At 40.1% G+C, this 23,784-nt stretch overlaps 1 protein-coding gene across 1 annotated transcript in view; it reads left to right on the top strand.

Annotated features, from left to right (window-relative positions):
• Positions 1-17,154, top strand: part of C2H7orf31 (chromosome 2 C7orf31 homolog) — a 31,025-nt gene extending 13,871 nt beyond the window's left edge. Inside the window, exons 6-10 of the mRNA XM_048339665.1 lie at positions 3,745-3,926; positions 6,791-6,879; positions 11,135-11,306; positions 11,598-11,689; positions 16,258-17,154. Of these exons, the coding sequence (XP_048195622.1) occupies positions 3,745-3,926; positions 6,791-6,879; positions 11,135-11,306; positions 11,598-11,689; positions 16,258-17,067 (1,345 nt within the window). The 3' untranslated portion in view covers positions 17,068-17,154. The remainder of the gene's footprint in view (positions 1-3,744; positions 3,927-6,790; positions 6,880-11,134; positions 11,307-11,597; positions 11,690-16,257) is intronic.
• The last annotated feature ends 6,630 nt before the right edge of the window (positions 17,155-23,784 follow it).

The raw sequence follows: 23,784 nt of genomic DNA on the forward strand, positions 1-23,784 counted from the left end.
ACAGCCTGTGTCACCCACTATTTACATTAATGTGGCACACATTTGTTCATGAACCAAGATCGATACATTACAATTAATTGCAGCCCATATATTACTGAGATTTACTCAGTTTTTTTCCCTCTCTGGGTATCACCTTGTATTCACTTGGCATGTCTTCTTAGGTACCTCTTATAGCAGTGACAATTCTTAGGCTTTTTTTGCTTTGATGACCATGGAAACTTTGAAGATTATAAGTCAAATGTTTGGTGAAATATCTGCTTCCAAATGGTTTTTACTTTTTTTTTTTTTTAACAAGTTCTGGGGCTTGAATTCAGGACCTGGGCACTGTCCCTGAGCTTCTTTTGCGTGAGGCTAGCACTCTGCCACTTGTGCCACAGTGCCCCTTCTGGCTTTTTTTTGGTAATTAATTGGAGATAAGTCTCCAATAAGAGATAAGTGTCATAGACTTTTCCTTCCAGTGTGACTTTGAACCATAATCCTTAGATCTCAGCCTCCTTAGCCGCTGGGATTACAGGTGTGAGCCACCAGTACCCAGCTGATGCTTTTCTTATGATTAGATGAAGGTAGTATGTTTTGAGAGGAAGGCTACAGAGATAGTATACCACATGCAGGGTACCTGCTTTCAACATGGTCTATTACTGTTGGTGTTCACTTGAGCACTTGGCTCATACTCCTTCACTGTCCAGTTCGCTTGTCCCTTTTGTTCATACTGTAGCTTTAAAAAGAAAGTCACTATGAGTGGACAGAAAGCATCTGGGATTAGGTACCACTTTCCAACATCAGAGAACTCAAATTATTTGGCATTCTTCTGCATAAGAGATGTATTAACTTTGCTATTTATTAATCATTGATTTTCAGTATGGACTTAATGGATTTTTTTCTTGGATTGGTGGTTTTGTTGTTGTTTTGTACTTAGGTACTATTCCAATACCATTTTATTTTGTCCCTTAAATTGGCCATAAGAATATCTTTCGATTTGTGTCTGTATTCTATTGACATTTCCCCTATCCTTGCTGAGTTTAGGGGTGGTATTTGGGGTTTGCTTTTGTTTGTTGTAAGCATGTCCTTATTTTCTGACACTTCAAGATCATCTTGTATATTTTCTTTCCCTCTTCTGGGGTAACCCATAACTCTCCTCCCCCAAAAGAAAATAAGAAAGAAAGAAAGAAAGAAAGAAAGAAAGAAAGAAAGAAAGAGAGAGAGAGAGAGAGAGAGAGAAAGAAAGAAAGAAAGAAAGAAAGAAAGAAAGAAAGAAAGAAAGAAAGAAAGAAAGAAAGAAAGAAAGAAAAAAAACCCTCTTGGGGCTGGGATATGCCTAGTGGCAAGAGTGCTTGCCTCCTATACATGAAGCACTGGGTTCAATTCCCCAGCACCACATATACAAAAAACGGCCAGAAGTGGCGCTGTGGCTCAAGTGGCAGAGTGCTAGCCTTGAGCAAAAAAAGAAGCCAGGGACAGTGCTCAGGCCCTGAGTCCAAGGCCCAGGACTGGCCAAAAAAAAAAAAAAAAAAAAAAAAAAACCCTCTGGTTCCTTTTATTGGAAACTAGTATTAAAAGAAAAAAAAAAACAGATCTGAACACGGGATGTTTTAGGTGCCCTATCAATCTTAACTGAAATTGTTTCAATTAAAATAAAGAACAGTTTCAAAGGTTATCAGAAATAAGGTGTAGGTCATTGGGCAGTTTTCTGTTCTGTTTTGTTTCTTTTTTTTTTTTTTTTTTTTTGCCAGTCCTGGGCCTTGAACTCAGGGCCTGAGCACTGTCCCTGGCTTCTTCCCGCTCAAGGCTAGCACTCTGCCACTTGAGCCACAGCGCTGCTTCTGGCCGTTTTCTGTATATGTGGTGCTGGGGAATCGAACCTAGGGCCTCGTGTATCCGAGGCAGGCACTCTTGCCACTAGGCTATATCCCCAGCCCTGTTTTGTTTCATTTTTAAGGAAACAACTGTGTGAAGAATTCTTTTGTGTTGTGTTTTTTTTTAATTTTCTTTATAAGAGTAGGAAAAGAAAAGCCTTCTTGTTTAAGTTACATTTTTGGGGTTCACCATTCCACTTGCAGTCGAATATGTTTCAAAGTAGGAGACTGGAAGTCCAAAACCAAGGTGTGGGCAGAGATGGCTCCTTCTAGGCCAGAGGAAGAGCATGTGTCCCACACCTTGCCCCTGACACTGGTGGTTTTCAGTCAATCTTTGGCATCCTTCGGATTGTAGATGTGTCTGCTGCCATCTGACTTTATCTTCACATTTCTTGGCATGTGCTTGTGTATATCCAAATTGCCCTTTTGATAAGGACACCGGTCATACTGGATTAGGGTCCCACCCTATAGCAATATGATCCCCTCTTACCTGATTACATGTGGTGAGTCTCTTCCCAAATTGGGTCACAATATAAGGTTTTGGAATTAAGATTTCAACACATGGATTTTGGGGAGAAACACAGTTCAGCTCATACATGGGTCTTGGTCTTTTATGTTATTATCGGGTTAGAAATAACATTTCTCTGTTCTGTGAATCTCTTAAGCTTGATTTTCTTCTAGTTCACACAGCTTGTACTTTTTTTTCTAAACCTGTCAGCTCTCCAAATGATAGGAAAAGTATGTCACTATAATTTTTAATTGTAACCTTCACTTTCTTATTCTTGCAATATTCCAGCCATTTTGACTTTTCTAATTTCAAAACAGTCTGAATGTATAAACAAGCAGTATATTTTGTTGATTAATTGCTCAAAGAAACAGATGGCCTGGATTGAAGGTTCAACTCAAGATGGTTACATTAGCCAGGCTCAGTGGCTCACACCTTTAACCCTAGCTGACTCAGAAGGATGAGATCTGAGGATTAAGGTTCAAAACCAGCCCAGGCAGAACAACAGTTTCCATGAGACTATCATCTCCAATTAACCACTGAAAAACCGGAAATGGTGCTGCAGCTCAAAGTGGTAGAGCACTAGCCTTGAGCAAAAATGCTCAGGGACAACACCCAGGTCCTGAGTTCAAGCCCCACAACTGACAAAAGAAAAAAAAAAAGGAAAGAAAAAGCAAAGATGGTTACATTACTGAACTAAATGCCCCAAATCATTCTATAAAATAAGGTACCTGAATCCTCTTAATCTAAGAAGCACAAATTTAAAACAACTAGAAAGTATTTGAATACATCCTAAAAACTAAAAAATTCCTGCTTCATGTGCTTTATGTTATGAAAGTTATTCACTGATAATTAGTTATGATTTATTTTAAAAATTAAATTTACAGCCGAGTGCTGGTAGCTCATGCCTATAATCCTAGCTACTCAGGAAAGTAAGAACCAAGGATTGAGGTTCAAAGCCAGCCTGGGTAGAAAAATCCAGGATCCTCTCATCTACAATTGATCATCAACAAGCCACAAGTGGAGATGTGGCTCAAATGGTAAAGTGCCAGCCTTGAACAGAAAAGTCAAGCAAGAGCACAAAGCCCTGAGTTCAAGCCCCAGTACCAACACACACACACACACACACACACACACACACACACACACACACACAAAATAAGTTTAGTTTTGATTTCACTTACAATATTAAGGCATCTCACATTTTTTATTGTAGATAATCTATATATATAATTCTAACTCCATGAGTGTAGGAACTTTCTGGGTCTGATTCCAGGAATTAGTATGGTATCTGTTATAACAAAAGATCCCAATTAATATTTGATAACTAATTATTTCCATTGCATTTCTTTCTCTTCTGTTTTTGTTTTATGAAATAAATCTAAGAGAAATCTGCTTGCCATATCCAATTGAGCACCCCTACCATACACACATATGTCGCGGAGCCATGTTCCCAACCTTCACATCGCCAAAGGACCTGTACACTGGCATTAAAGCCCATGCCCAGCAGCCTTTTCCTCCCACGATGCCAACCAAGGCCTATGATTCAACGGTTTTGAAGACAAGAGGTAAAAATGTGACTTGAAATGATGTCCACTTATTAGGGTTTATTCAATAATACAATTAAAGCAAGGAGCACAAAGGATTCAAAACACTAATTTGTAGATTAGTAGGTTAAGAAAACCATCCTCAGCCGGGCACTGGTGGCTCATGCCTGTAATCCTAACTACTCAGGAGGCTGGGATCTGACAGTCGTGGTTCAAACCCAGCCGGGGCAGTAAAGTCCACGGGACTCTTATCTCCAAGTAACCACCAGAAAACCAAAAGTGGTGCTGTGGCTCAAGTAATAGAGTGCTACCCTTGAGCTGTCAAGCTCAGGGACAGCACCCAGGCCCAGAGTTCAAGCCCCACCACTGACCAAGAAAAAAAAAAAAAACTATCCTCAACTGGCACTATACTAGGCCATCAGCAAGGACCCTACTATAGACCAATTAAGTCAGACTCTGCAGACACTGCTGATGCTTCTTAATTCCACACAGCCTCCCAAGGCACAATCAGAAACTCAAAGTTTGTAGAATTGGTTGTATTTGGGATTTTACTCTTTGTTCTTTCTTTCTTATTACCTTTAAGAAGTCTACAGAAAGGTTTCAATATATCATGTCAGTCTATAAGCACATTAATGAATGTTACCCCTTCCATCTTCCTCCCCCATCTCTCCCAACCCTCCCTACCCATCCCTTCTCTGTTTTCCTAGTTCTTGTTCTCTCATGAGTTTAGCTTTTGAAATTCCATTCTAAGAGTTGGTCCAATCTTGGAAGTCTGTTTATGAGGCAGCAATTGTGGTTAAATTGAATGCTCACCATTTAAAAAAGGCTCAGAAAGTCATGGGAGCCATTTATTCAGATCCTGTTGACACACTGGAACATCTGATTGGATTTGTCCATTAGAGCGGGTGGAAGTCTCCCTAACAGTCATTGGTCTCCCCACAGTAGACACCTCAGTCTATGCTGAGATGATCTGCAAATGTGTGAAGTCCTGGAAAAAGACGGAAAATATTAGAAAGAGGGCAACTAAAGGTAACAAAAGGAACATGGTAGGCAGAGATAAATATTGTCTGAATGAAGTTAGATTGAAGGTAAGATAGACTCAAGAATTGTTCTATATAGTACAGTTTCTTTAGCACAAAAAGCAGGGGCAGGATACCCAGCAGACAGTAATGTTTGGAGAAGGTGTGGCAGAGGGCTTAAGAGCATGAACTCTAGAGTTGGGTGGGGTGTGGGTGGAAGTCTAGATCTTCACTTGTTCACTGTGTCACAGGCAAGGTTTTACTCTGCCTCCGCTTCTCACTATGTCAGTGGGAATATTAGTACCGAGTTCATAGATAACACAGGTGTTACCAATTAGTACCTCCTTTTTTTTTTTTTAATTTCTGTTGGTCAATGTGGAATCTCAGGACTTTTTTTACCTTGGATTGGTTTTGAATCAGGATCCTCAGATATCAACCTCCTGAACAACTATGATTATAGGCATGAGCAATTGATATCTTTATTGCTCTGCAGTGTGGGTGCATGCTGAACTTTTCCATTATCTCTTTGGCCAGTCAGCATGAACAAAGGCATGTGAGCTGTGTCAAATTCTGTGACTATTTAGTGTCTTATCTTAGGGGAACAAACCAAGGGAGTGCTGTGCAAAAGAATTCTAAGAAAAGATATCGTAATAATTGGATATAACTTCTGCAGTTACATTTAGTGCATAATTAGTAAGAATTAACAGAAATATGTGTTAAATTCATAAAAACCACTTTTAAAGGTACTTGTAGATAAAAGAATGATAGAAACACATTGTTCTTCCAAGCATCTCCTCTCTGACTTCTTACTTTTAGGAGGTTTTAAAAATAGAGTACACTTCAATAATCTTTATGGAAAAAGATCTTTCCATGAACTAGTACTGCATTTGCTTTCTATTCTTCCAATTTATTTAATTTTTATTAGAAAAGTAGGTTAAGGCTCTAGAAGCAGATTGCCTGAGTGAATTCTCACCTATTAGCTGTGTGACCATGAAAAAGTTGCTTATTCTCTGTGCCTCATCAGTGTCTTCATTTATTGTAGTACATTTCTCATAGTAATGTTATAAAAATACATATGATAGTATATATGCATATTGTATATATAATACTAATATATACATATATATACACAATACTAAGTACAATGAGTGACACATAGTAAATGTCCAATAAGTGCCAGCCTTTGTTCTCATTATATTTGAGTGTGGGTCTTCAGAGCATTCTTTAACTTGAAACCTAGGATGAGACCTAAGGAGGCCATGCTATGTTTGGTAAAGTTTATCATGTTACAAACCAAACCCCCCAAAGTTATATTTCTTTAAATGTTCACTCATTCAGTATCTTTTAGTCAATCATGTACTAATTCTATCTTGGAAAACACTTTATATTTAGGCAGAGACAAGCTAAAACAAGTAATAAAGAAATGTATTTGTTAAGCCTCCAGAAACCAGAATAGGGTTCAGGAAACTTTATTACACATCGAAAAACTTCTCATATTAAGTACCAAGTGGCTTCTAGGACCACTAGCATTATAGACTTGTTGTCAACCATGTGGCCTTATGTTGCTCACACAAGGGCTCCAGAATTCAAAAGCAGGCTGCAACTAGGCCTGGGGGTGTGTCAAAAGTGATAGAGTGCATGCCTGGCAAGGCATGAGTTCAAACCCCAGTTCTAGAAAAAGAAATGTGACTTGGGGCTTTGTGGGGCTGGGAGTGATTAGGTCACGTGCTTAGCTGTCACTAACAGCAAAAATGTACACCAATATGTGTCTCTATCTAGATTGTCTTCTTTTGCTGCATCCATGAAACCCATTAGCTAAAGGACTCTGTGTATTCAGGATAACATTTCTTTCCTTAAAAATTTCAGGTAATCCTTACAGATATGAACTGCTTGACTATCCCATGGATTCAAAGAAGAAAGCATTAACTTGGCCAGGTCAAGGTGTATATTATGACGTAAGTATCTTACGAGATGTGTGTTTAAGCTAAAGTAAAATGGGCATTTATCCGATACGTTTATAAAAATTCAACAGGTGGACATTTTATTTTCTAACGAGGTAAAAACTTTGAAATTGTTACTGTGGTTCATATCACCTTTACTAAAATGCTTTCCTCAGCTTCTGGTAGCAGTGTAACATTTTCACAGTTCTATAACACAGCAAGGTTATCCCCAGCAAGACCATGAAGAAGGCATTGCTTCATACACTCTGAGTCTCCAGCCCTATTCTTGGGATTCATAATATATGAAGTCGTTCTAAATATGCACAGAGTAAATGGGAGAGTTTTTAGATTTATAGCTACCATCATGCCAATCATGATGTATACATTTCTATCAAGTCTAACATAAAACAGGGGTCACCATTTGTTAAGAAATTTCTATACAGTAACCACTTCCGATATATCATCTAGCCCTTCGAAGGATTAATATCATCAATCCTATTTTAGAAATAGGAACACTAAGGCTCAGATACCTTTTATCCCCAAGGTTTTGAAATCAAAGCCTCACACTTCCTATCCTGGCATTCTGGCACTTGATCCATACCCCCCAGCTCAATTTTTTTTTTTTTTTTTTTTTTGGCCAGTCCTGGGGCCTTGGACTCAGGGCCTGAGCACTGTCCCTGGCTTCTTCCCGCTCAAGGCTAGCACTCCGCCACTTGAGCCACAGCGCCGCTTCTGGCCATTTTCTGTATATGTGGTGCTGGGGAATCGAACCTAGGGCCTCGTGTATCCGAGGCAGGCACTCTTGCCACTAGGCTATATCCCCAGCCCCCAGCTCAATTTTTACTGGTTATTTTTTAGATAGGCTCCTGAGAACTCTACCTGGGTTGGCCTCAAACCTCAATTAAACACTCAGACTCCCTGGTAACTGAGATTACAGGTATAAGCCACTCGTGCTCAGCTTCTGACAGTTTCTGACTGTGTCATGATCACAAAACTCTGGTTTGTGAGACTCTAGTCTCTGCACTTCACCTCGGTGCCATAACTTCACATGGATTAATATGGAAATTCTAAAACATGAACAAAAGTAGGCATTTGAAAATAATAGTAACTGCCATTTGTTACCCAGGCTGCTTAGGATGGACAATGTTAGGTATTTTCCATACGTTATTTGTACCCGACAATCATAACTTCTTAGCATAAAAATACAATATACTTATAAACGAAATGAGATCCAATAAAGAACTAGTGCTGAAATGCTAAAGTATCGCCAAATGACAATATGGTCTCTACATTAAGACTTTACTTGCTCCCTGTTAAGCCTGAGTTAGCCCAATTATTCAAGACTAAAACAAAAAAGAACAACAAAGATCTTGTTAAAAATTTTATTTACCACAACAGTATGATTTTCTGATATTTTATTGATTTATGGAGCTTTGGTTCCTTGCCCAGAGCCCTCAGAACCTTGCACACATCATTTCATGTATAGGTACTGGATAAATGTTTCTTATTGGACATCAGTCTTTTGTGGAGTGGGGAATCTGCCTAGATACTAACTTGTCAGGAAATGGAATTCCTCCTCCTTCTTCTATGTCAGACACAAACTGTACCCTGGGTACAGTGTACTTCACAAGTGAACCCCTCCCACATGAATGATTTCTAACAGCTACACTCTCTCGCAGTTCAGCATAACAACACTTTACTACACATTAAATTCATCAGCTCCCCACTCAAATATTTCCCGATTCCTAGGCTATACTAAATCACATATTTCCTATTTTTACTCTGTGTGGCAGCCTATATTTTAATGGGTAACTACCATTAGTTTAACCTGCCCCACGTTCATCCAGCCCCTTAGAACAATATTTGAAGAAAAAAGTCCTTCTTATTTCAGGTAAATCGGTTTACTTAAAAATAATGGAATAATGAGAAAGATAAGGAAAACTAACAAGACTTTCTTAACTCCTAAGTAAGAAAGCCATGTATATCTTTTATTTTTCTTTGTTCTTTTTTTTTCTTTTTCTTTTTTGGTTGATTGTAGGGCTTGAACTTAGGGCTTGAATTCAGGGCCTGGGCGCTCTCCCTGAGCCCCCTCCCTGTGCTCAAGACTAGTGCTCTGCCATGTTGAACCAGTGTCCCTTCCAGTTTTCTGGTGGTTAATTGGAGACAAGAGTCTCACAGACTTTCCTGCCTGGGCTGGCTTTGAACCACCATCCTCAGATCTCAACCTCCTAGGATTACAGATGTGAGCCACCAGCACCTAGCAAGCCATGTGTTTCTTAAAGGTGTAGAGACATAATTAATTCTTGTTGAGACAAACTTCCAGGTGCCATTTACCATAACTACACAACACATGTGTACTTACTGCTTCATCCTTCCTGGATTGCTAGTAATCATGCCACCCTTATGCCCAGAAACTTTAGGAGGACTACCTGTGACCCTCTTGCTGTGCCCTTCTCCATGGAGCAGTAAATTCATGAGGTCAAGGAGACCCCAATTCCATCTGGGGCCCACACTCCTTGGGCCACAAAATTCCCTACCCAGTGGACTCCTAGGAACTCTTTCTCAGGTTTTATCTTTACTAGAGTTAGTGCTATTGAGCCAATACACACCTGTAACCCAAAAGGGTAGCTATGGATGTCCATGGTTGGAAGTAGGGGTGATGGGAGGATAGACCAGGTAGAAGAAAACAGTGAGTTACTAAGGCCAGAGTTAGCATCTGGCTCTTCCTGAACCACCAACTACTGGTACAGAACTCAGTGTTTCAAGGAATCTAAGATGAACCTGGATTTCCAGGTATTTTGTCAAAGTAGGAGAATGGAATGTTTTGATTAACCATTTATTTGCTTGATTTAGATTAAACTTTTTAGGAACTTGGTGCTGGAGGCTCACACCTATATTACTAGCTTACTCAGGAGGCTGAAATCTGAGGACCATGGTTCAGAGTCAACCCAGACAGAAAGTCCATGAGACTCTTATCTCCAATTAACAACCAAAAAAACCAAGCATAGAGCTGTGGCTCAGATAGTGGTAGAGTGCCAGTCTTGAATGAGAAAAGCTTAGGAACAATACCCAAACCCTGAGTTCAACCCCCACTATCAGCACAAAATTAGTGAACTAAACTATTTAGACAGGATATGACTTTCTTTTTGTATTTTAACCCAGGCTCTGAAAATCTTAAGGCTGAGCTAAACTACTAACACAATAAATATATAATATTCAATAAATTTTAATTCATACTGTACACTGTCATTGATATTTCGGCTTCTGATGCTCTGGGTCCACAACTCTGCATTGCCACTCAAGGTTCAGTTCCTGTAGGATGACATGAGCTGGTCTCTTCTCTTATTTACTCCCTCCAACTCCACTCCCAGCCCTACTTCTCCATTCAGTTAGGATCAATCTCTCCCCCTGAGCCCTTTGCAAGTCACTTTCTTTTTTTTTTTTTTTGGCCAGTCGTGGGCCTTGGACTCAGGGCCTGAGCACTGTCCCTGGCTTCTTCCCGCTCAAGGCTAGCACTCTGCCACTTGAGCCACAGCGCCGCTTCTGGCCGTTTTCTGTATATGTGGTGCTGGGGAATCGAACCTAGGGCCTCGTGTATCCGAGGCAGGCACTCTTGCCACTAGGCTATATCCCCAGCCCGCAAGTCACTTTCTTAACCTCCTAGCAAGGATGCTTCTGGATGGCAAGATCTGGCCTATTCTTGTTCTCCTGCACTACTGTGTTTAGTAAACACTATTATCAATCTGAGAAAAGTGAAGTTCTAAGTAAGCAGAAAGACTGCAGTGAAAGTTACTCATGTACACCTCTGGAAAATGCAAATAAAACTTCATAGTTTTAGATGTCTGAAAAATGAAAATTGGATTTGAATGATTTCGAGTGATTTAATCTTCATTAGAGAGTTGTAAAATACATATGGCTTTATTTCAGGCAGCTCAGGAAAAATAGAAAGCACACTATTTTGACTAAAATTCTTAAAAATTGTCTGCTTTGTATCCCTAAAAATATTTCACTAGAAGTAGAGTATCTAGGGATATTTCTCCAATATAAGTTATTAGAGCCTTTTACAAAAAGACTTGACCATTTCTCTGATAAAATACTGTGCTTAACTCTAAGTATGGTGATAGGTAAAGCCACCATGCCTGCCTTAAATATTAGTAATTAATGAAAAATATAAAGTATCTGACTTCAACCTAGAATTTCCTTTGCCCGATGAGACCTTACTGTTCTAATAATGTCATTAATATCTATAATCTTTATGTTCTTATTCTAGTTTCCTAAATGTGTTGACAAAAATAAACCAGTGTTCTACCCCAAACCTCCTAAAACTTATGCTCCTAACCCTTTAAATTCATGGGATTCTCTAAACTCCATGAGAGAAGCCAACATACAAAGAAATCTGGAGAGGTCCCACTGGATCACGTCCTACAATCATGATTTCACAGGTATGAGTTCATTTCAGTACAAGGAAAAAAATAAGAAAAAAATCAAATAGTCAATGAATGCCATCCCAAGCTTTCATCTTTTTACCTATTTATATTTCTCAATCTAAGTACTAATATAGGTTAAGGTGGGGGTTAACTTTTTTTATAATGGATATCTGGAAGATAGCATTAATTTTCATTTGATTGGTTTTAATTTTATTAGAAGGGAAAAAACACCTTTTTCTATAATGGATAATTTAATTAGCATTCTTTACTGAACTACCAAAATAATAAGACAGTGTTTCCATTAAGGTCTTGGGCCCATGAACCCCCTTGAACTGGATGATTACCAACAAAAGGAGGTAGCAGAGCTAACTGGAGAGATAGGATTTGACCCACCGCCTGTAAGTAATTGCAGTCAACTCTCAATTTGGGGGGGGGGGAGAATTTCCAAGTTCTGGGGTCTTTCTTGCTCTGTCCATGTTCAGTTTGTTTCATGAGCATTACCAGCCAGCATAACTCATTTTAGAAGTCAATTCAGAACTGATTAATAATTTGTATATTTTTGTCTACTATTTGGAAAAGCAAGACTTACTTTCTTCGTGGCATTTTTCAACGTATTTTTTATTATGCTTCTGTTGTTAAGATACCTAAGGGAATTGGTTTACAAAACAATAGAGCTTTGCTAGTGACTTAATGAGATTCTGGATCTATGTATATCTTGTATGTTGATTTTTGAAGAGATGAAGAGTTATTCCTGATACAATAATTGAGAGTTGGCTGAATTACAACCAAGAACCAAAACATGCTCTGCATGCATCCATAGATACATTTATTTTTTTTCAAATTTTTATTATCAAACTGATGTACAGAGAGGTTACAGTTTCATACGTTAGGCATTGGATACATTTCTTGTACTGTTTGTTACCTCGTCCCTCATACCCCCCCATACCCCCCCCCATAGATACATTTATTGTTGGTGTTTGGGGTTGGTTTTTTTTTTTGAAGGGGGGGCAGTACTGGGGGTTTGAACTCAGAACCTTGCCCTTGCCCTTACTAGGTAGGTGCTCTACCTCTGAACCATACCTGCAGCTCTTTTTCACAGTGGTTATTTTAGAAGTAGGGTCTTACTTCCTGCCCAGGCATCATCCTATTTTTCACTTCCCACCATGGCTGGGATGACAAGCCTGTGTGCCATACTCTACTTCTTATCATTGAGATAGTGGCTCATGAACTTTTCTGCCCTGGCTGGCCTGAAACACATCTTCCCTATTGCAGCCTCCCTTGTAGCTAGTGATGACAGGCACCCTTCATCAGTGCTCAGTTTCTATAATGACGGGCTTGAAAGAATCAAGCCCTTTGATAACAAAAGTTAGCTTAAATTATGTAAATGAAATAACCTAGTAATATGTATATATGCATTATTTTATTGGAGGCCTAAATTTTAATCCTCCATAAGTACAAATTGTGAAAACAAAATATCTTCAAAGATAAAAGTTGTAGAAAGAGGCTGGGGATATGGCCTAGTGGCAAGAGTGCCTGCCTCATATACATGATGCCCTGGGCTCGATTCCCCAGCACCACATATACAGAAAATGGCCAGAAGTGGCGCTGTGGCTCAAGTGGCAGAGTGCTAGCCTTGAGCAAAAAGAAGCCAGGGACAGTGCTCAGGCCCTGAGTCCAAGCCCCAGGACTGGCCAAAAAAAAAAAAAAAAAAAAAAAAAAAAAAAAAAAAAAGTTGTAGAAAGACACATAAAAGACACCTATAAGTTTATTTCAATATGAACTCTTTTTGACTAAACTGAGCATATTTTATATTAGGTTTTCAGCATTTCCTAATATGATTGATATAAAAATCAAACAACAGAAATGGATCCATGGACTGTACTTTATCATTTCCATAGGGGTTTGATTTTGATTATTCACTTGCAATGGGTATTCTCTATCATAGGAAAGATTATATACATATACTTTGTTAGGGCTGTGTGTACCAAATGCTTTACTCTGGTAATACATACTTTAGTAATGATAAAAGTAGGCATGAGGGCTGGGGATATGGCCTAGTGGCAAGAGTGCCTGCCTCATATACATGAGGCCCTGGGTTCGATTCCCCAGCACCGCATATACAGAAAATGGCCAGAAGTGGCGCTGTGGCTCAAGTGGCAGAGTGCTAGCCTTGAGCAAAAAGAAGCCAGGGACAGTGCTCAGGCCCTGAGTCCAACCCCCAGACTGGCAAAAAAACAACAACAACAACAAAAAAAAAAAAACCTTTTACTCTATACAAAAAATTTCATGCCTACTTTTTTTTTTTTTTTTTTTTGGCCAGTCCTGGGGCTTGGACTCAGGGCCTGAGCACTGTCCCTGGCTTCTTGCTCAAGGCTACCACTCTGCCATTTGAGCCACAGCGCCACTTCTGGCCATTTCATATATATGTGGTGCTGGGGAATAGAACCCAGGACTTCATGTATATGAGGCGAGCACTCTTGCCACTAGGCCATATTCCCAGCCCAGTAAAAGGTATTTAAATCTACTTGTGGCATAAGAAGATACTGTTGAAATCTGATATGACATATTCTTTATTTCAGTGACAGATACAAGAAAGTGGCTCACTTCTGTAACCCTAGCTACTTAGTAAGCTAGGATTACATGTGTGAACTATTGTTCTTGATCCAGAGGATTCAGACTCAAAGGCAGTCCAGGTAGAAAAATCAACCATACAGCCAGGCACTGGTGGCTCACACCTGTAAGCCTAGCTACTCAGGGGGCTGAGTACAAAGCCAGTCCGGGCAGGAAAGTCTGTGAGACTCTTGTCTCCAATTAACCACCAGAAAACTGGAAGTGGCACTATGGCTCAAGTCCTAGAGCACCAATCTTGAGCTGAAGAGCTCAGGGACAGTGCCCATGCCCAGAGTTCAAGCCTCACAACCAAAAAAAAAGAAAGAAAAGTATCAAAATACTCAGTCTCCAAAACAACCAACAAAAAGCAGGGGTAGTAACATGGCTCACAAGCCAGGCAAGCTCCAAGCTCTTAATTCAAGCACCCACACCACTGGGGGGAGGGGGGATCATCTTCATCCATTCACTGAAATTACATAAATATTAAGAGTACTTTCACTGAGTTTTAACAAATATGTATACTTGCATTACTTAGGCTCCACCACATCATCATTCCAGAGTTCCCTATTTCCTTTTCAAGTCAATTCCTCCTCCTCCCTCTTCTCCCCACCAGACATATCTCTATCAATGATTTGGAATACACTTGCTACATTTGCAGTTTCCATAAATGAAAAAAAAAGAGTTTATAATTCTTCTAAAACATCTCAAAAAGAAGCATAGATGAGATACAGGTAAAGCTTAGTGGTAGAGCACATGGTTAGCATGCACAAGGCATGATGTTCAATCCTTAGCATCTAACTATTTATTAAATCAGTTATTGCCTGATTAAGTGGGGGGGGGGGAACAGTTATTTGGACCCCACTGGCTCATGCCTGTAATCCTAGTTACTCAGAAGGATGAGATCTGAGAACTACAGCCTGGGCAGGAAAGTCCATGAGACTTTTGTCTCCAAGTAACCACCAGAAGGCCAGAAGTGGAGGTGTGGCTCAAGTGATAGAGTGCCAGCCTTGAGTAAAAAACCTCAAGGACTGCTTAAAGGCCCCAGGTTCAGGCCTCCCAGTGTTAACACAAACACACACACACACACACACACACACACACACACACACATACAGAGGCAGACTTACTACCTCAGACCAGTACCTCTTAAGGCATACCAAGCATCTGAGATGCTTATTAAATTGCTGGGCTTGTCATACAACTGAGTACTAGAGTGCTCATTTAGCATTCATGAAGCCCTGCATTTGCTCCCAAGAAGTGTGTGTGTGTATGTGTGTGTGTGTGCATAAAAGAAGCATAGATGACATACAGGTATAGCTTAGTAGTAGAACATGTATACATATATGTATATATGTTTCTGAGCCCCTCTGAGTCATAATCTTAAAAGGTCAAGCTTAGGAATAGCACTTCTTCACAGCTCAGTAAGAGGTTCTGATTCTGCAAAGGTTTGAACATCCTTGCCTACTCTAATGGAACACACTTTGACTAAGACTTAAACAGGGCTGGGAATATGGCCTAATGGCAAGAGAGCTGGCCTCGTATACATGAAGCCCTGGGTTCGATTCTCCAGCACCACATATCTAGAAAACAGCCAGAAGTGGCACTGTGGCTCAAGTGGCGGAGTGCTAGCCTTGAGCAAAAAGGAAGCCAGGGACAATGCTCAGGCCCTGAGTCCAAGCCCCAGACTGGCCAAAAAAAAGACTTAAACAACTATACACAGAGTTAATATCATTTTCTAGTGATGGTCATAAGTTTATTCCAGTGATTCCTTCATATCTTTGAAAACATGAAAGAGCTCCCACATATACAGGTTTCTTTATAGCCAAATAGAAAATCTGTCTGTTTCTATTATCTAAAGCTAGTAAAGAAAATAATATGTTTATTTGGGTCCAAATTTCAGTGTCTTTTGGGGAAGTGTAACACTGGGGTTTGAACTCAAGGACTCACATTTCCACACAGGTACTCTTACCACATGAGCTATTCCACTAGCCCTGTTGGCTCTGATTATTTTTGAGATAAGCATCTCACTTTATGCCGGCACTGGCTTGGACTATAGCTAGGATGATGGGCATGTACTACTGTATTTGGGCTGAGATAAGAGTCTCCAAAACTTTTAACCCAGCTGGCCTTGAACATGGATCCCATCTCCATCTCCCAAGTAGCTAGGATTACAGGCTTGTGTCACCCCACTCAGAACTGGGTATCTTTAACAGAACCTGCTATGTGCATGCTCCAACCCATCTCATGTTTACTCAGTGAAAATGGTTATGATTGTTGAGCTATTGTTTGCAGCAATGTCTTTGTCATGCTGCATTTGCTCATTTAAACATTTCTCCTTTTTATTCCTTCACTATAGCAAGAAAAGTTCCACCCTGTCTTTAGACCCCCCAGACCTATGGACGGGCGAATTTCACGACTTCTTCAAGACCGACGTCCTTTGGAGGCTATTGTCCATGAAGGACCAACTTCCTGTCCAGATTGTACACCTAGAGTTTTGTGCAATTTTCATACCTTCATCCCCAGTTCTACAGAAATGACGGCCCTAAGTGATAACACACTGGCTGGCATGGTTCACAAAAACAAAGATATTCAAGAGAAGATTAAGGAAGAACAAGGTTTGCTGTCTCCCTATCCACTTCCGTCTTGTGACTTAACCAAAGACATGACTAACATTTATGACTTAAAATCACTTCCAAAAATCACGGATACTAAAAAGACAGATGATTTGTACTGGAGACAGCTGCCATTGAAATCTCCACCCATACCTTACTATAAACCAAACCACTACCTTCACTATGATCAGCTTAAATCTTCCCTACACGATCCACTTACTGCGTGTCAAAATCCTCTCAGCCTTAACTATAGGATCTTACAAAATAAGCCAGATATGGGTACCTTCGCTCTAGAACGTTTTTTAAGTAAGCCAGACGAACAACTGGACAAAGACAATGAAGACACAAAGTCTCTTCTGGGTTGGATGCCTAAAGTTGGATCGGTCAAGTCTCACACCAACTTATTGGAGCTGAAGAACTCTTTTTCGAAAAGTAATGCACAGAAGCAGTTCCATAATTCGCTGCTAGGAGATCACAAAGACCTCAGGGATAAACTGAATGCAGGAATGAAACATCAATTCTATGGACATAATTCGTATTATTTCTATAATTGAAACAATTTCGTCTTCCTTTCAAAACCCAGCCTATTGCAAAAAAAAAAAGAAAAAAAAATAACAATCACCTTTTTTGCTGGGTTTGGTTTCTAGGTTTTGTTTAAGTCATAACAACCTTGTTAATGGGTTTATGTTTTCAGGAATTTAAGTTAGGATGTAGTCAGGAACCCAGACAAAGGTGATTTTCTGACTTCTTGAAAAGTTTAACAGTTTATGAATAAATTAGAGCCAGAAAAAAAGGGGTGGTCTGTAGTCTCATTTAAAATACACCCTAAAGAAGTTTTTTAATGTAATTTTATTGTTATTATGAAGATATTGTACAGAGAGTTTACCATTTCATAAGTCAGGTAATGTGCACAATTCTTTTTGGATAATGTCACCCCTTCTTTCACTTCCCCCAAGTTTCCCACTCCCGTCCCTGCACAGGTTACACAGTTCATTTAACACTTGAAAGGTTTCCAGAAATAATAAAAATCAATGTATACAACAAAACTTATATACCATCATTTTATAAGAAATAAGAATCTTAAGAAAAAGTCTTGTTGACCAATAGCAATATAATCCACAGCACCTTACTAAAATAAATATGTCAACATTGCCTCCTTTTTCCTGTACGTTCCAGTCCTGGGGCTTGAACTCGGGGCCTGGGCACTGTCCCAGGTTGTTCAAAGATAGTGCTCTACTACTTGGTCCACAGCTCTACTTCTGGCTTTTTGTTGATTATTAGAAGATAAGAGTCTCACAGACTTTCCTTCCTAGAAAGGCTTTGAATTTCTTTTATGCAGAAAATATTTCATTGTGAAGCTCTAGCAATGGCTTTCATTACTTATAATTTCTTGGAGGAGGGTATTTTGTGGGGTGTTTTGTTTTTATTTTGAGACAGGGCCCAGGCTGGCCTTCTGTATGCTGAGACTGCAGGTGTGTGCCACTACGCCTCCTATTCACACCCATGGAACTCATAGCACACAGATCTCATTTGTTTACTAGTGAGTTTTCTATGTGTGTATGTATGTCTGTGTGTGTTGTTACTAAAGCTTGAACTCAGGGTCTCACACACTCTCACCTAGCTTTTTTGCTCAAGGGTAGCACTCACTCTGCCACTTGACCTTCCATCTCCCCTTCCAGCTTTTTATTGGTTAATTGGAGTCTTGTAAGTCTCACAAACTTTTCTTCTCCAGGCTGGCTTCAAACCATGATCCTCAAATCTCTGTCTCCTGAGTAGCTAGGATTACAGGATTAAGCCACCAGGGCCTAGCATACATACTCTTACTGTCACATACAATGGTAGAACCTTTCCAAAAGGTTTCAGTTTCCTTTGCTCAGATCCACTAGAGAAAGTGATTCCTATACCAGCTATACCCTTATAAAATTTCTTACCAGGTGCTGGTATCTCATCCCTGTAATTCTAGCTACACAGAAGGCTGGATCTGTTCTCCTTTAAAAAGTTTCCTTTTAGTCCAAGGATATTTTGCCAGATATTCTCCTTGAGCTTCTCCAGAATGTGTTCATTCAGAGCTCTGGACAGATAGTGCAAGGTTAAAAGTATCGTTAGCTACTATAGCCCAGTGGGGAGTGAGACCTCAAATAACCATCTAATATTGGGCTTATTCTTAGCACCTGGCTCATAATTGCTTTTGAATATTTTCCCCCCTTAGCTTTAGATTTTGTTTTTATTCTCATAGTACCTGCTATTCTTCCCAACTCTCACTAGGGACTACCTCTTAAAGTTCTAACCACTTTTCAATACTGTTAAGTTGGGATAAGCATCCAACACAAGAACCTGGGGAGTAGGGGAGGAAGCATGTCCCAAGTTATGGCAAGTAGCCATTTGTTTAATTAGTTGTCTACTTCTTAAAGGAAAATAAAACTTCTTTCATTTCCTTAAGAAACAAATAGTTACAATTACATTCAATTTCTCAGGTGTCACATTCAACCTTTCTACTGTGCACATTTCAAAGGGATGGACTTAGACCTTCTGAGACATTCAGAAGGTGAAAGAGGACTTAGGCCCTGTAGATTTTCCAACAAAACAGAAGGGAGAGAATGGTAGATGGTCTCTCTCATCTGTAAAAAAAAAAAAAAATTATTTACCCTTAGATAGATACTATTGATACTATGGATACTATGAAATCGCACTTAAAACACTTAGAAAAAATAAAAGCAAGTTAAAAATTACAATAAATAGTAAGGAGGCAATTTTTTCAGATAAGCCAGAGTTTATCAGTATATAATTACTGAACTAAAGTATAAATGCATCTCATAGTAAATATATACTTTATAAATATACTTACTATATATACTATATATACTATACACTATATATATACACTATATATACTGTATTTAGTAAGTATATACTTATATATAGGTTTGGGGATACTTATATATGATTGTACATTAATACATATATGTATTAATATATAATCATGTATACATTAATACATGATATATAATTAATACATTATTATACAACATTTAATAATATGATATATAATATATTATATTATATATTATAGATATAATATATTATATATATTATAATATCTATATCTATATATTATACATTGTATATTATACATTGTACATTAATACATAATGAATATGTAAGTACACATAGATATGACTATACTTACATGTATTTATATTTACAATTTTTTCCTCTACATTGCTTTTCATAGCTTGGTTTTTCCCAGTGTGTAGGAATTCTCAGGAACCAGAGCTGGGACTCCTCTGGAGAAATTTGTTTCTTTGCATCAGACATCAGCACAGGGTGCCCATCCAGAAGGACTCTGTTCATTGTTTAAGACAGGCTTTCCCTGGACTGCAAATAGAATGAAATCAAACCTAAGCCTATCTGAAGGTACACTGTGTTTATGAATTCTAATGATACATTTCCCTCTCAGTAGTAAAGTGAAAACAGGACTGAGCCTTTATACTCAGGCATGCCAAAATTATGCATTTTGCTGCACTTCCTTTTGCCGAGCTGCTAGGACAGATTCAAATTCTTTTACTCCAAATTCTTTTACTCCAGCCAAGGTCCTTAAGATAGCCCTGGAATCTGCATGTGCTGATCACATTAGGTTTTAGTTGCTCTTCTCTACCCTAAGCCCTGCTGCCAAACAGATTTTTTCTTTTTGGTACCATAACTGGAGCTTCTACTTGGGGCCTCAAGCTCTCATTTGGCTTTTTCACCCAAAGCTTTCACTCTACCACTTGAGCCATACCACCACCTCAAGTATTTTGGTGGTTAACTGGAGATAAGAGTTTCTCTGAGGTTGCCCAGGCTAGCTTTGAACCATAATCCTCACTTCTCAGCCACCTGAGTAGCTAGGAATACAAGCTAGGATTACTATCAGCATCTGGCTCAGCAGATTTTTTTGTGTGTGGCCTTAGTACACATTTTGACTGGGGAGAGAGATTTTACTAGTTTTTTTTTTTAATCAGGAGGGATTTTATATATATACTCAACCACAATGTTGCTGAAAGGAAAAATAAAAGGCATTTGTTTTAGAATAACTACACCTATCACCAGCCACCAGCCAACCTAAGGGAGGTGGGAAGAACAGAACAGACATGAATACAAAACAAAGCAACAAACTGAATGTTCTACCCAGCCGATAATATCAGGTATCTTGGATAAACTATAAGCATTATGAAATCAATTTAGTACTTGAAAGCATAAATACTATAACACAGAATCTGTTAGTATTATAGTATATAGTAGTATAGTATAGTATATAGTAGTATTATAGTATATACCATAATATATATAGTATATCGTATAGTATATATAGTATATACTATAGTATATAGTAGTATAGTATTATTAGTATTATAGTATAGAATCTGTAGAATCTGCCTTAGGAATAAGTGATGTTAAGTGTACATTTCTGTTATCCATCCTCTTCCTCTGTCTCTCTCAATAGCAATCTGTGTCCATAATTTCCTTAGTTAGATAAAAAAAAAAATTAATGCTGGCACCAGTGGTTCACACCAGTAGTCCTAGCTATTCAGGAGGCTGAGATCTGAAGATCAAGGTTGGAAGCCGGCCCAGGCAAACAGGAGAAACTCCTATTTCCAATTAATCTGAAAAAAAACTGAAAGCAGGGATGTAACTCAAGTGTTAGAACACAGCCTTGAGGGAAAAAGCCAAGGAGAGTGGGAGGCCCTGATTTCAAGCTTCAGTACCAGTACAAACACACTGGTAAGACATCTTTATCTGTTTTTTGTTGGTTGGTTGTGGGGTTTGAACTCAAGGCCTAGGAACTGTCCCTGAGCTTTTTTTGCTCAAGGCTAGTGCTCTGCCACTTTAAGCCACAGAGACACTTCTGGTTTTCTGGTGGTTAATTGTAGATAAGTTCTCATGGGACTTTTCTGCCCAAACTGGCTTTGAACCACAATCCTCAGATCTCAGCCTCCTGAGTAGCTAGGATTACAGGTGTGAGCCACCATCACCCAGCTTGGTTTGGTTTTTGATGGGGGGCACAATACAGGGGTTTGGATTTGTGCTTGCTCAACTTGCACTAAACCTTGGGCTACCCTAAGTCCTTTTTTGCTTCACTTTCAAAATTTGCATTTTTGCCCATGGTGGTATTGGAGCATGATTTTCCTAGTTAGAGCTCCTGTATAAATTGGGATTACAAGTGTGCATGCACCCTCATGCTTGCCCTATTTGTTGAGATAGGTCTAACTTTGTGATCAAATTGTGATTCTTCCAACTTCTGCCTCTTGAGTAGCTGGGAGTACAAGCATGCAGCTCAATGCCAGGCCATAATTAATTAAGAAGCACATTTTCCTTGGAGTATGGGTAGCAAACACAGGACTTGGCTCCTTAAGAACACACTTAATTTGCAAGTTGGGTTTTTTTTCTGTTCAGTTGGGGTTCTTGTTTTTTGGGTTTTTTTGTTTTTTTTGGATTTTGTCAAAGGAACCTCATTAAGGAACACTTAAATCCTCAGTATCTTAGTAGACTCCAGCGCCTATAAAAGGTCCTAACTGTTGTGTTTTGTTGTTTTATAGGAAGACTGTGGTAGTTGTGTGTGGTATGAGACAAAAAGGAATTTAGGAGCCAGGATTTGGTTCAAATCAACAAAACAAAAGCATAAAGCTCTCCCTAAGTGTGGGTGCCACATCCACAAATTCAACAACAGTGGGTCATATACTATGCAATGAAGCCTACAATGTTCTATGTGCATTGGGCATATTCTTGTCATAATGTCCTAATATAATTATTGTATTACTTTTATTAGTGTACCTTAGTTGTACAAGGGAGGGTGTCTTTGTGACATTTCCACACATGTATATGTGTCCCAATCCACATCACCCCCTATATCACTCTCCCTTACTCCCTCTCACATCTTAAAATAATTTCAGGCAGATGCTGGAGCCTCACGACTGTAATCCTAGTTACCTAGGAAGTTGAGATCTGAGGATGGGGGTTAGAAGCCAGAGGGAGAAGGAAGTCCATAAGGTTCTTATTTCCAACTAACCAGCAAACAGTTGGAAGTGGAAGTATGGCTCCATCTTTGACCAAAAAGAGAGAGAGGGGAGAGAGAGGGGAGGGGGGGAGAGGGAGAGGGAGAGGGAGAGAGGGAGAGAGGGAGAGAGAGGGAAAGAGAGGGAGAGAGAGGGAGGGAGGGAGGGAGGGAGGGAGAGAGAGAGAGAGAGAGAGAGAGAGAGAGAGAGAGAGAGAGAGAGAGAGTGAGAGAGCGCTCCAGGCCCTGAGCTCAAACCCCAGTATCAGCACACACAGGGACACACCAACAGGTACCATTGTTCTATGTTCATTCCTATAAACAAAAGACTTTGATCATATTTATCCTGAACTACCAGCCCCTGTTGGCCCAGCCCCTTCCTCCTGGCTAGCAGCCCACACAAGCAGAGCTTGTACTGACACCCCCTTTTTAGTGTGTATTAAGTACACGGGGAGGGGGACATGTGAGTCAAATAGCAACTCCCAGTGACAGAACGGAGCATGTGAGAAGGGCGACTCTGAAGTCCTAAGAGGAAGCTGTCCTAGTAAAATCTGCCATTTTTATAGGAATGTGAATCCTCTAGACGCCCGAGGGTTCCCTGAACGCAAACCCCTCCCTCTTTTCCTCCCAGTGCTTGCCCGAACACCCTCGCCGATCTCCGCGCGAGGCTGTCCGTGTGGAACCGGAGACGGGCACCTGCCCCAGGCTAGAGACGCCGATCTGGAAAGCCGGCGGGACCAGAACAAGGTCACGAGTTCGGGTCTAACTACAAGTCTAGAAGCAGGCGTTCCCTCGGGGACGCAGCTGGTGCCAGATCGGGAAGTTATAGCGGATCCGGGGTAAAGGGTGCAGGCTGACTGGAGGTAGACAGGAGACTTCCAGATGCGTCCGAGTGAGGAAAACTCCCTCAGGGTGGGGCGGAATGACCGCACTGACAGCTCTGAGATCAAGGCGACGCCCTTCATCCATCCGAGTCCCGCCTCGCGCTCTGCTTCCAGAGTGCCCATGCGCACTAAGGCCAGAGGGTGACGTCATCCTCCAGGCTAGCTCCCGACGTCAAACTCCTCCGGGCCTGTCGTAAAGGGCCGGGCAAGCGAGGCCTCTAGAGAAAGGGCACACACGACGCACACCCTACCCTGCTAGCTGGCACACGCGCGCGCTGCTTGCCGGCGCGGATGCTGAAGCCAATTAGGTTATGCTACGTCATCGCGTCCAAGCCGGTCCGGCCGAACGTCGGGCCGTG

Source organism: Perognathus longimembris, chromosome 2 (assembly GCF_023159225.1).
Source record: "Perognathus longimembris pacificus isolate PPM17 chromosome 2, ASM2315922v1, whole genome shotgun sequence".
NCBI classification, from domain to species: Eukaryota; Metazoa; Chordata; class Mammalia; order Rodentia; family Heteromyidae; genus Perognathus; species Perognathus longimembris.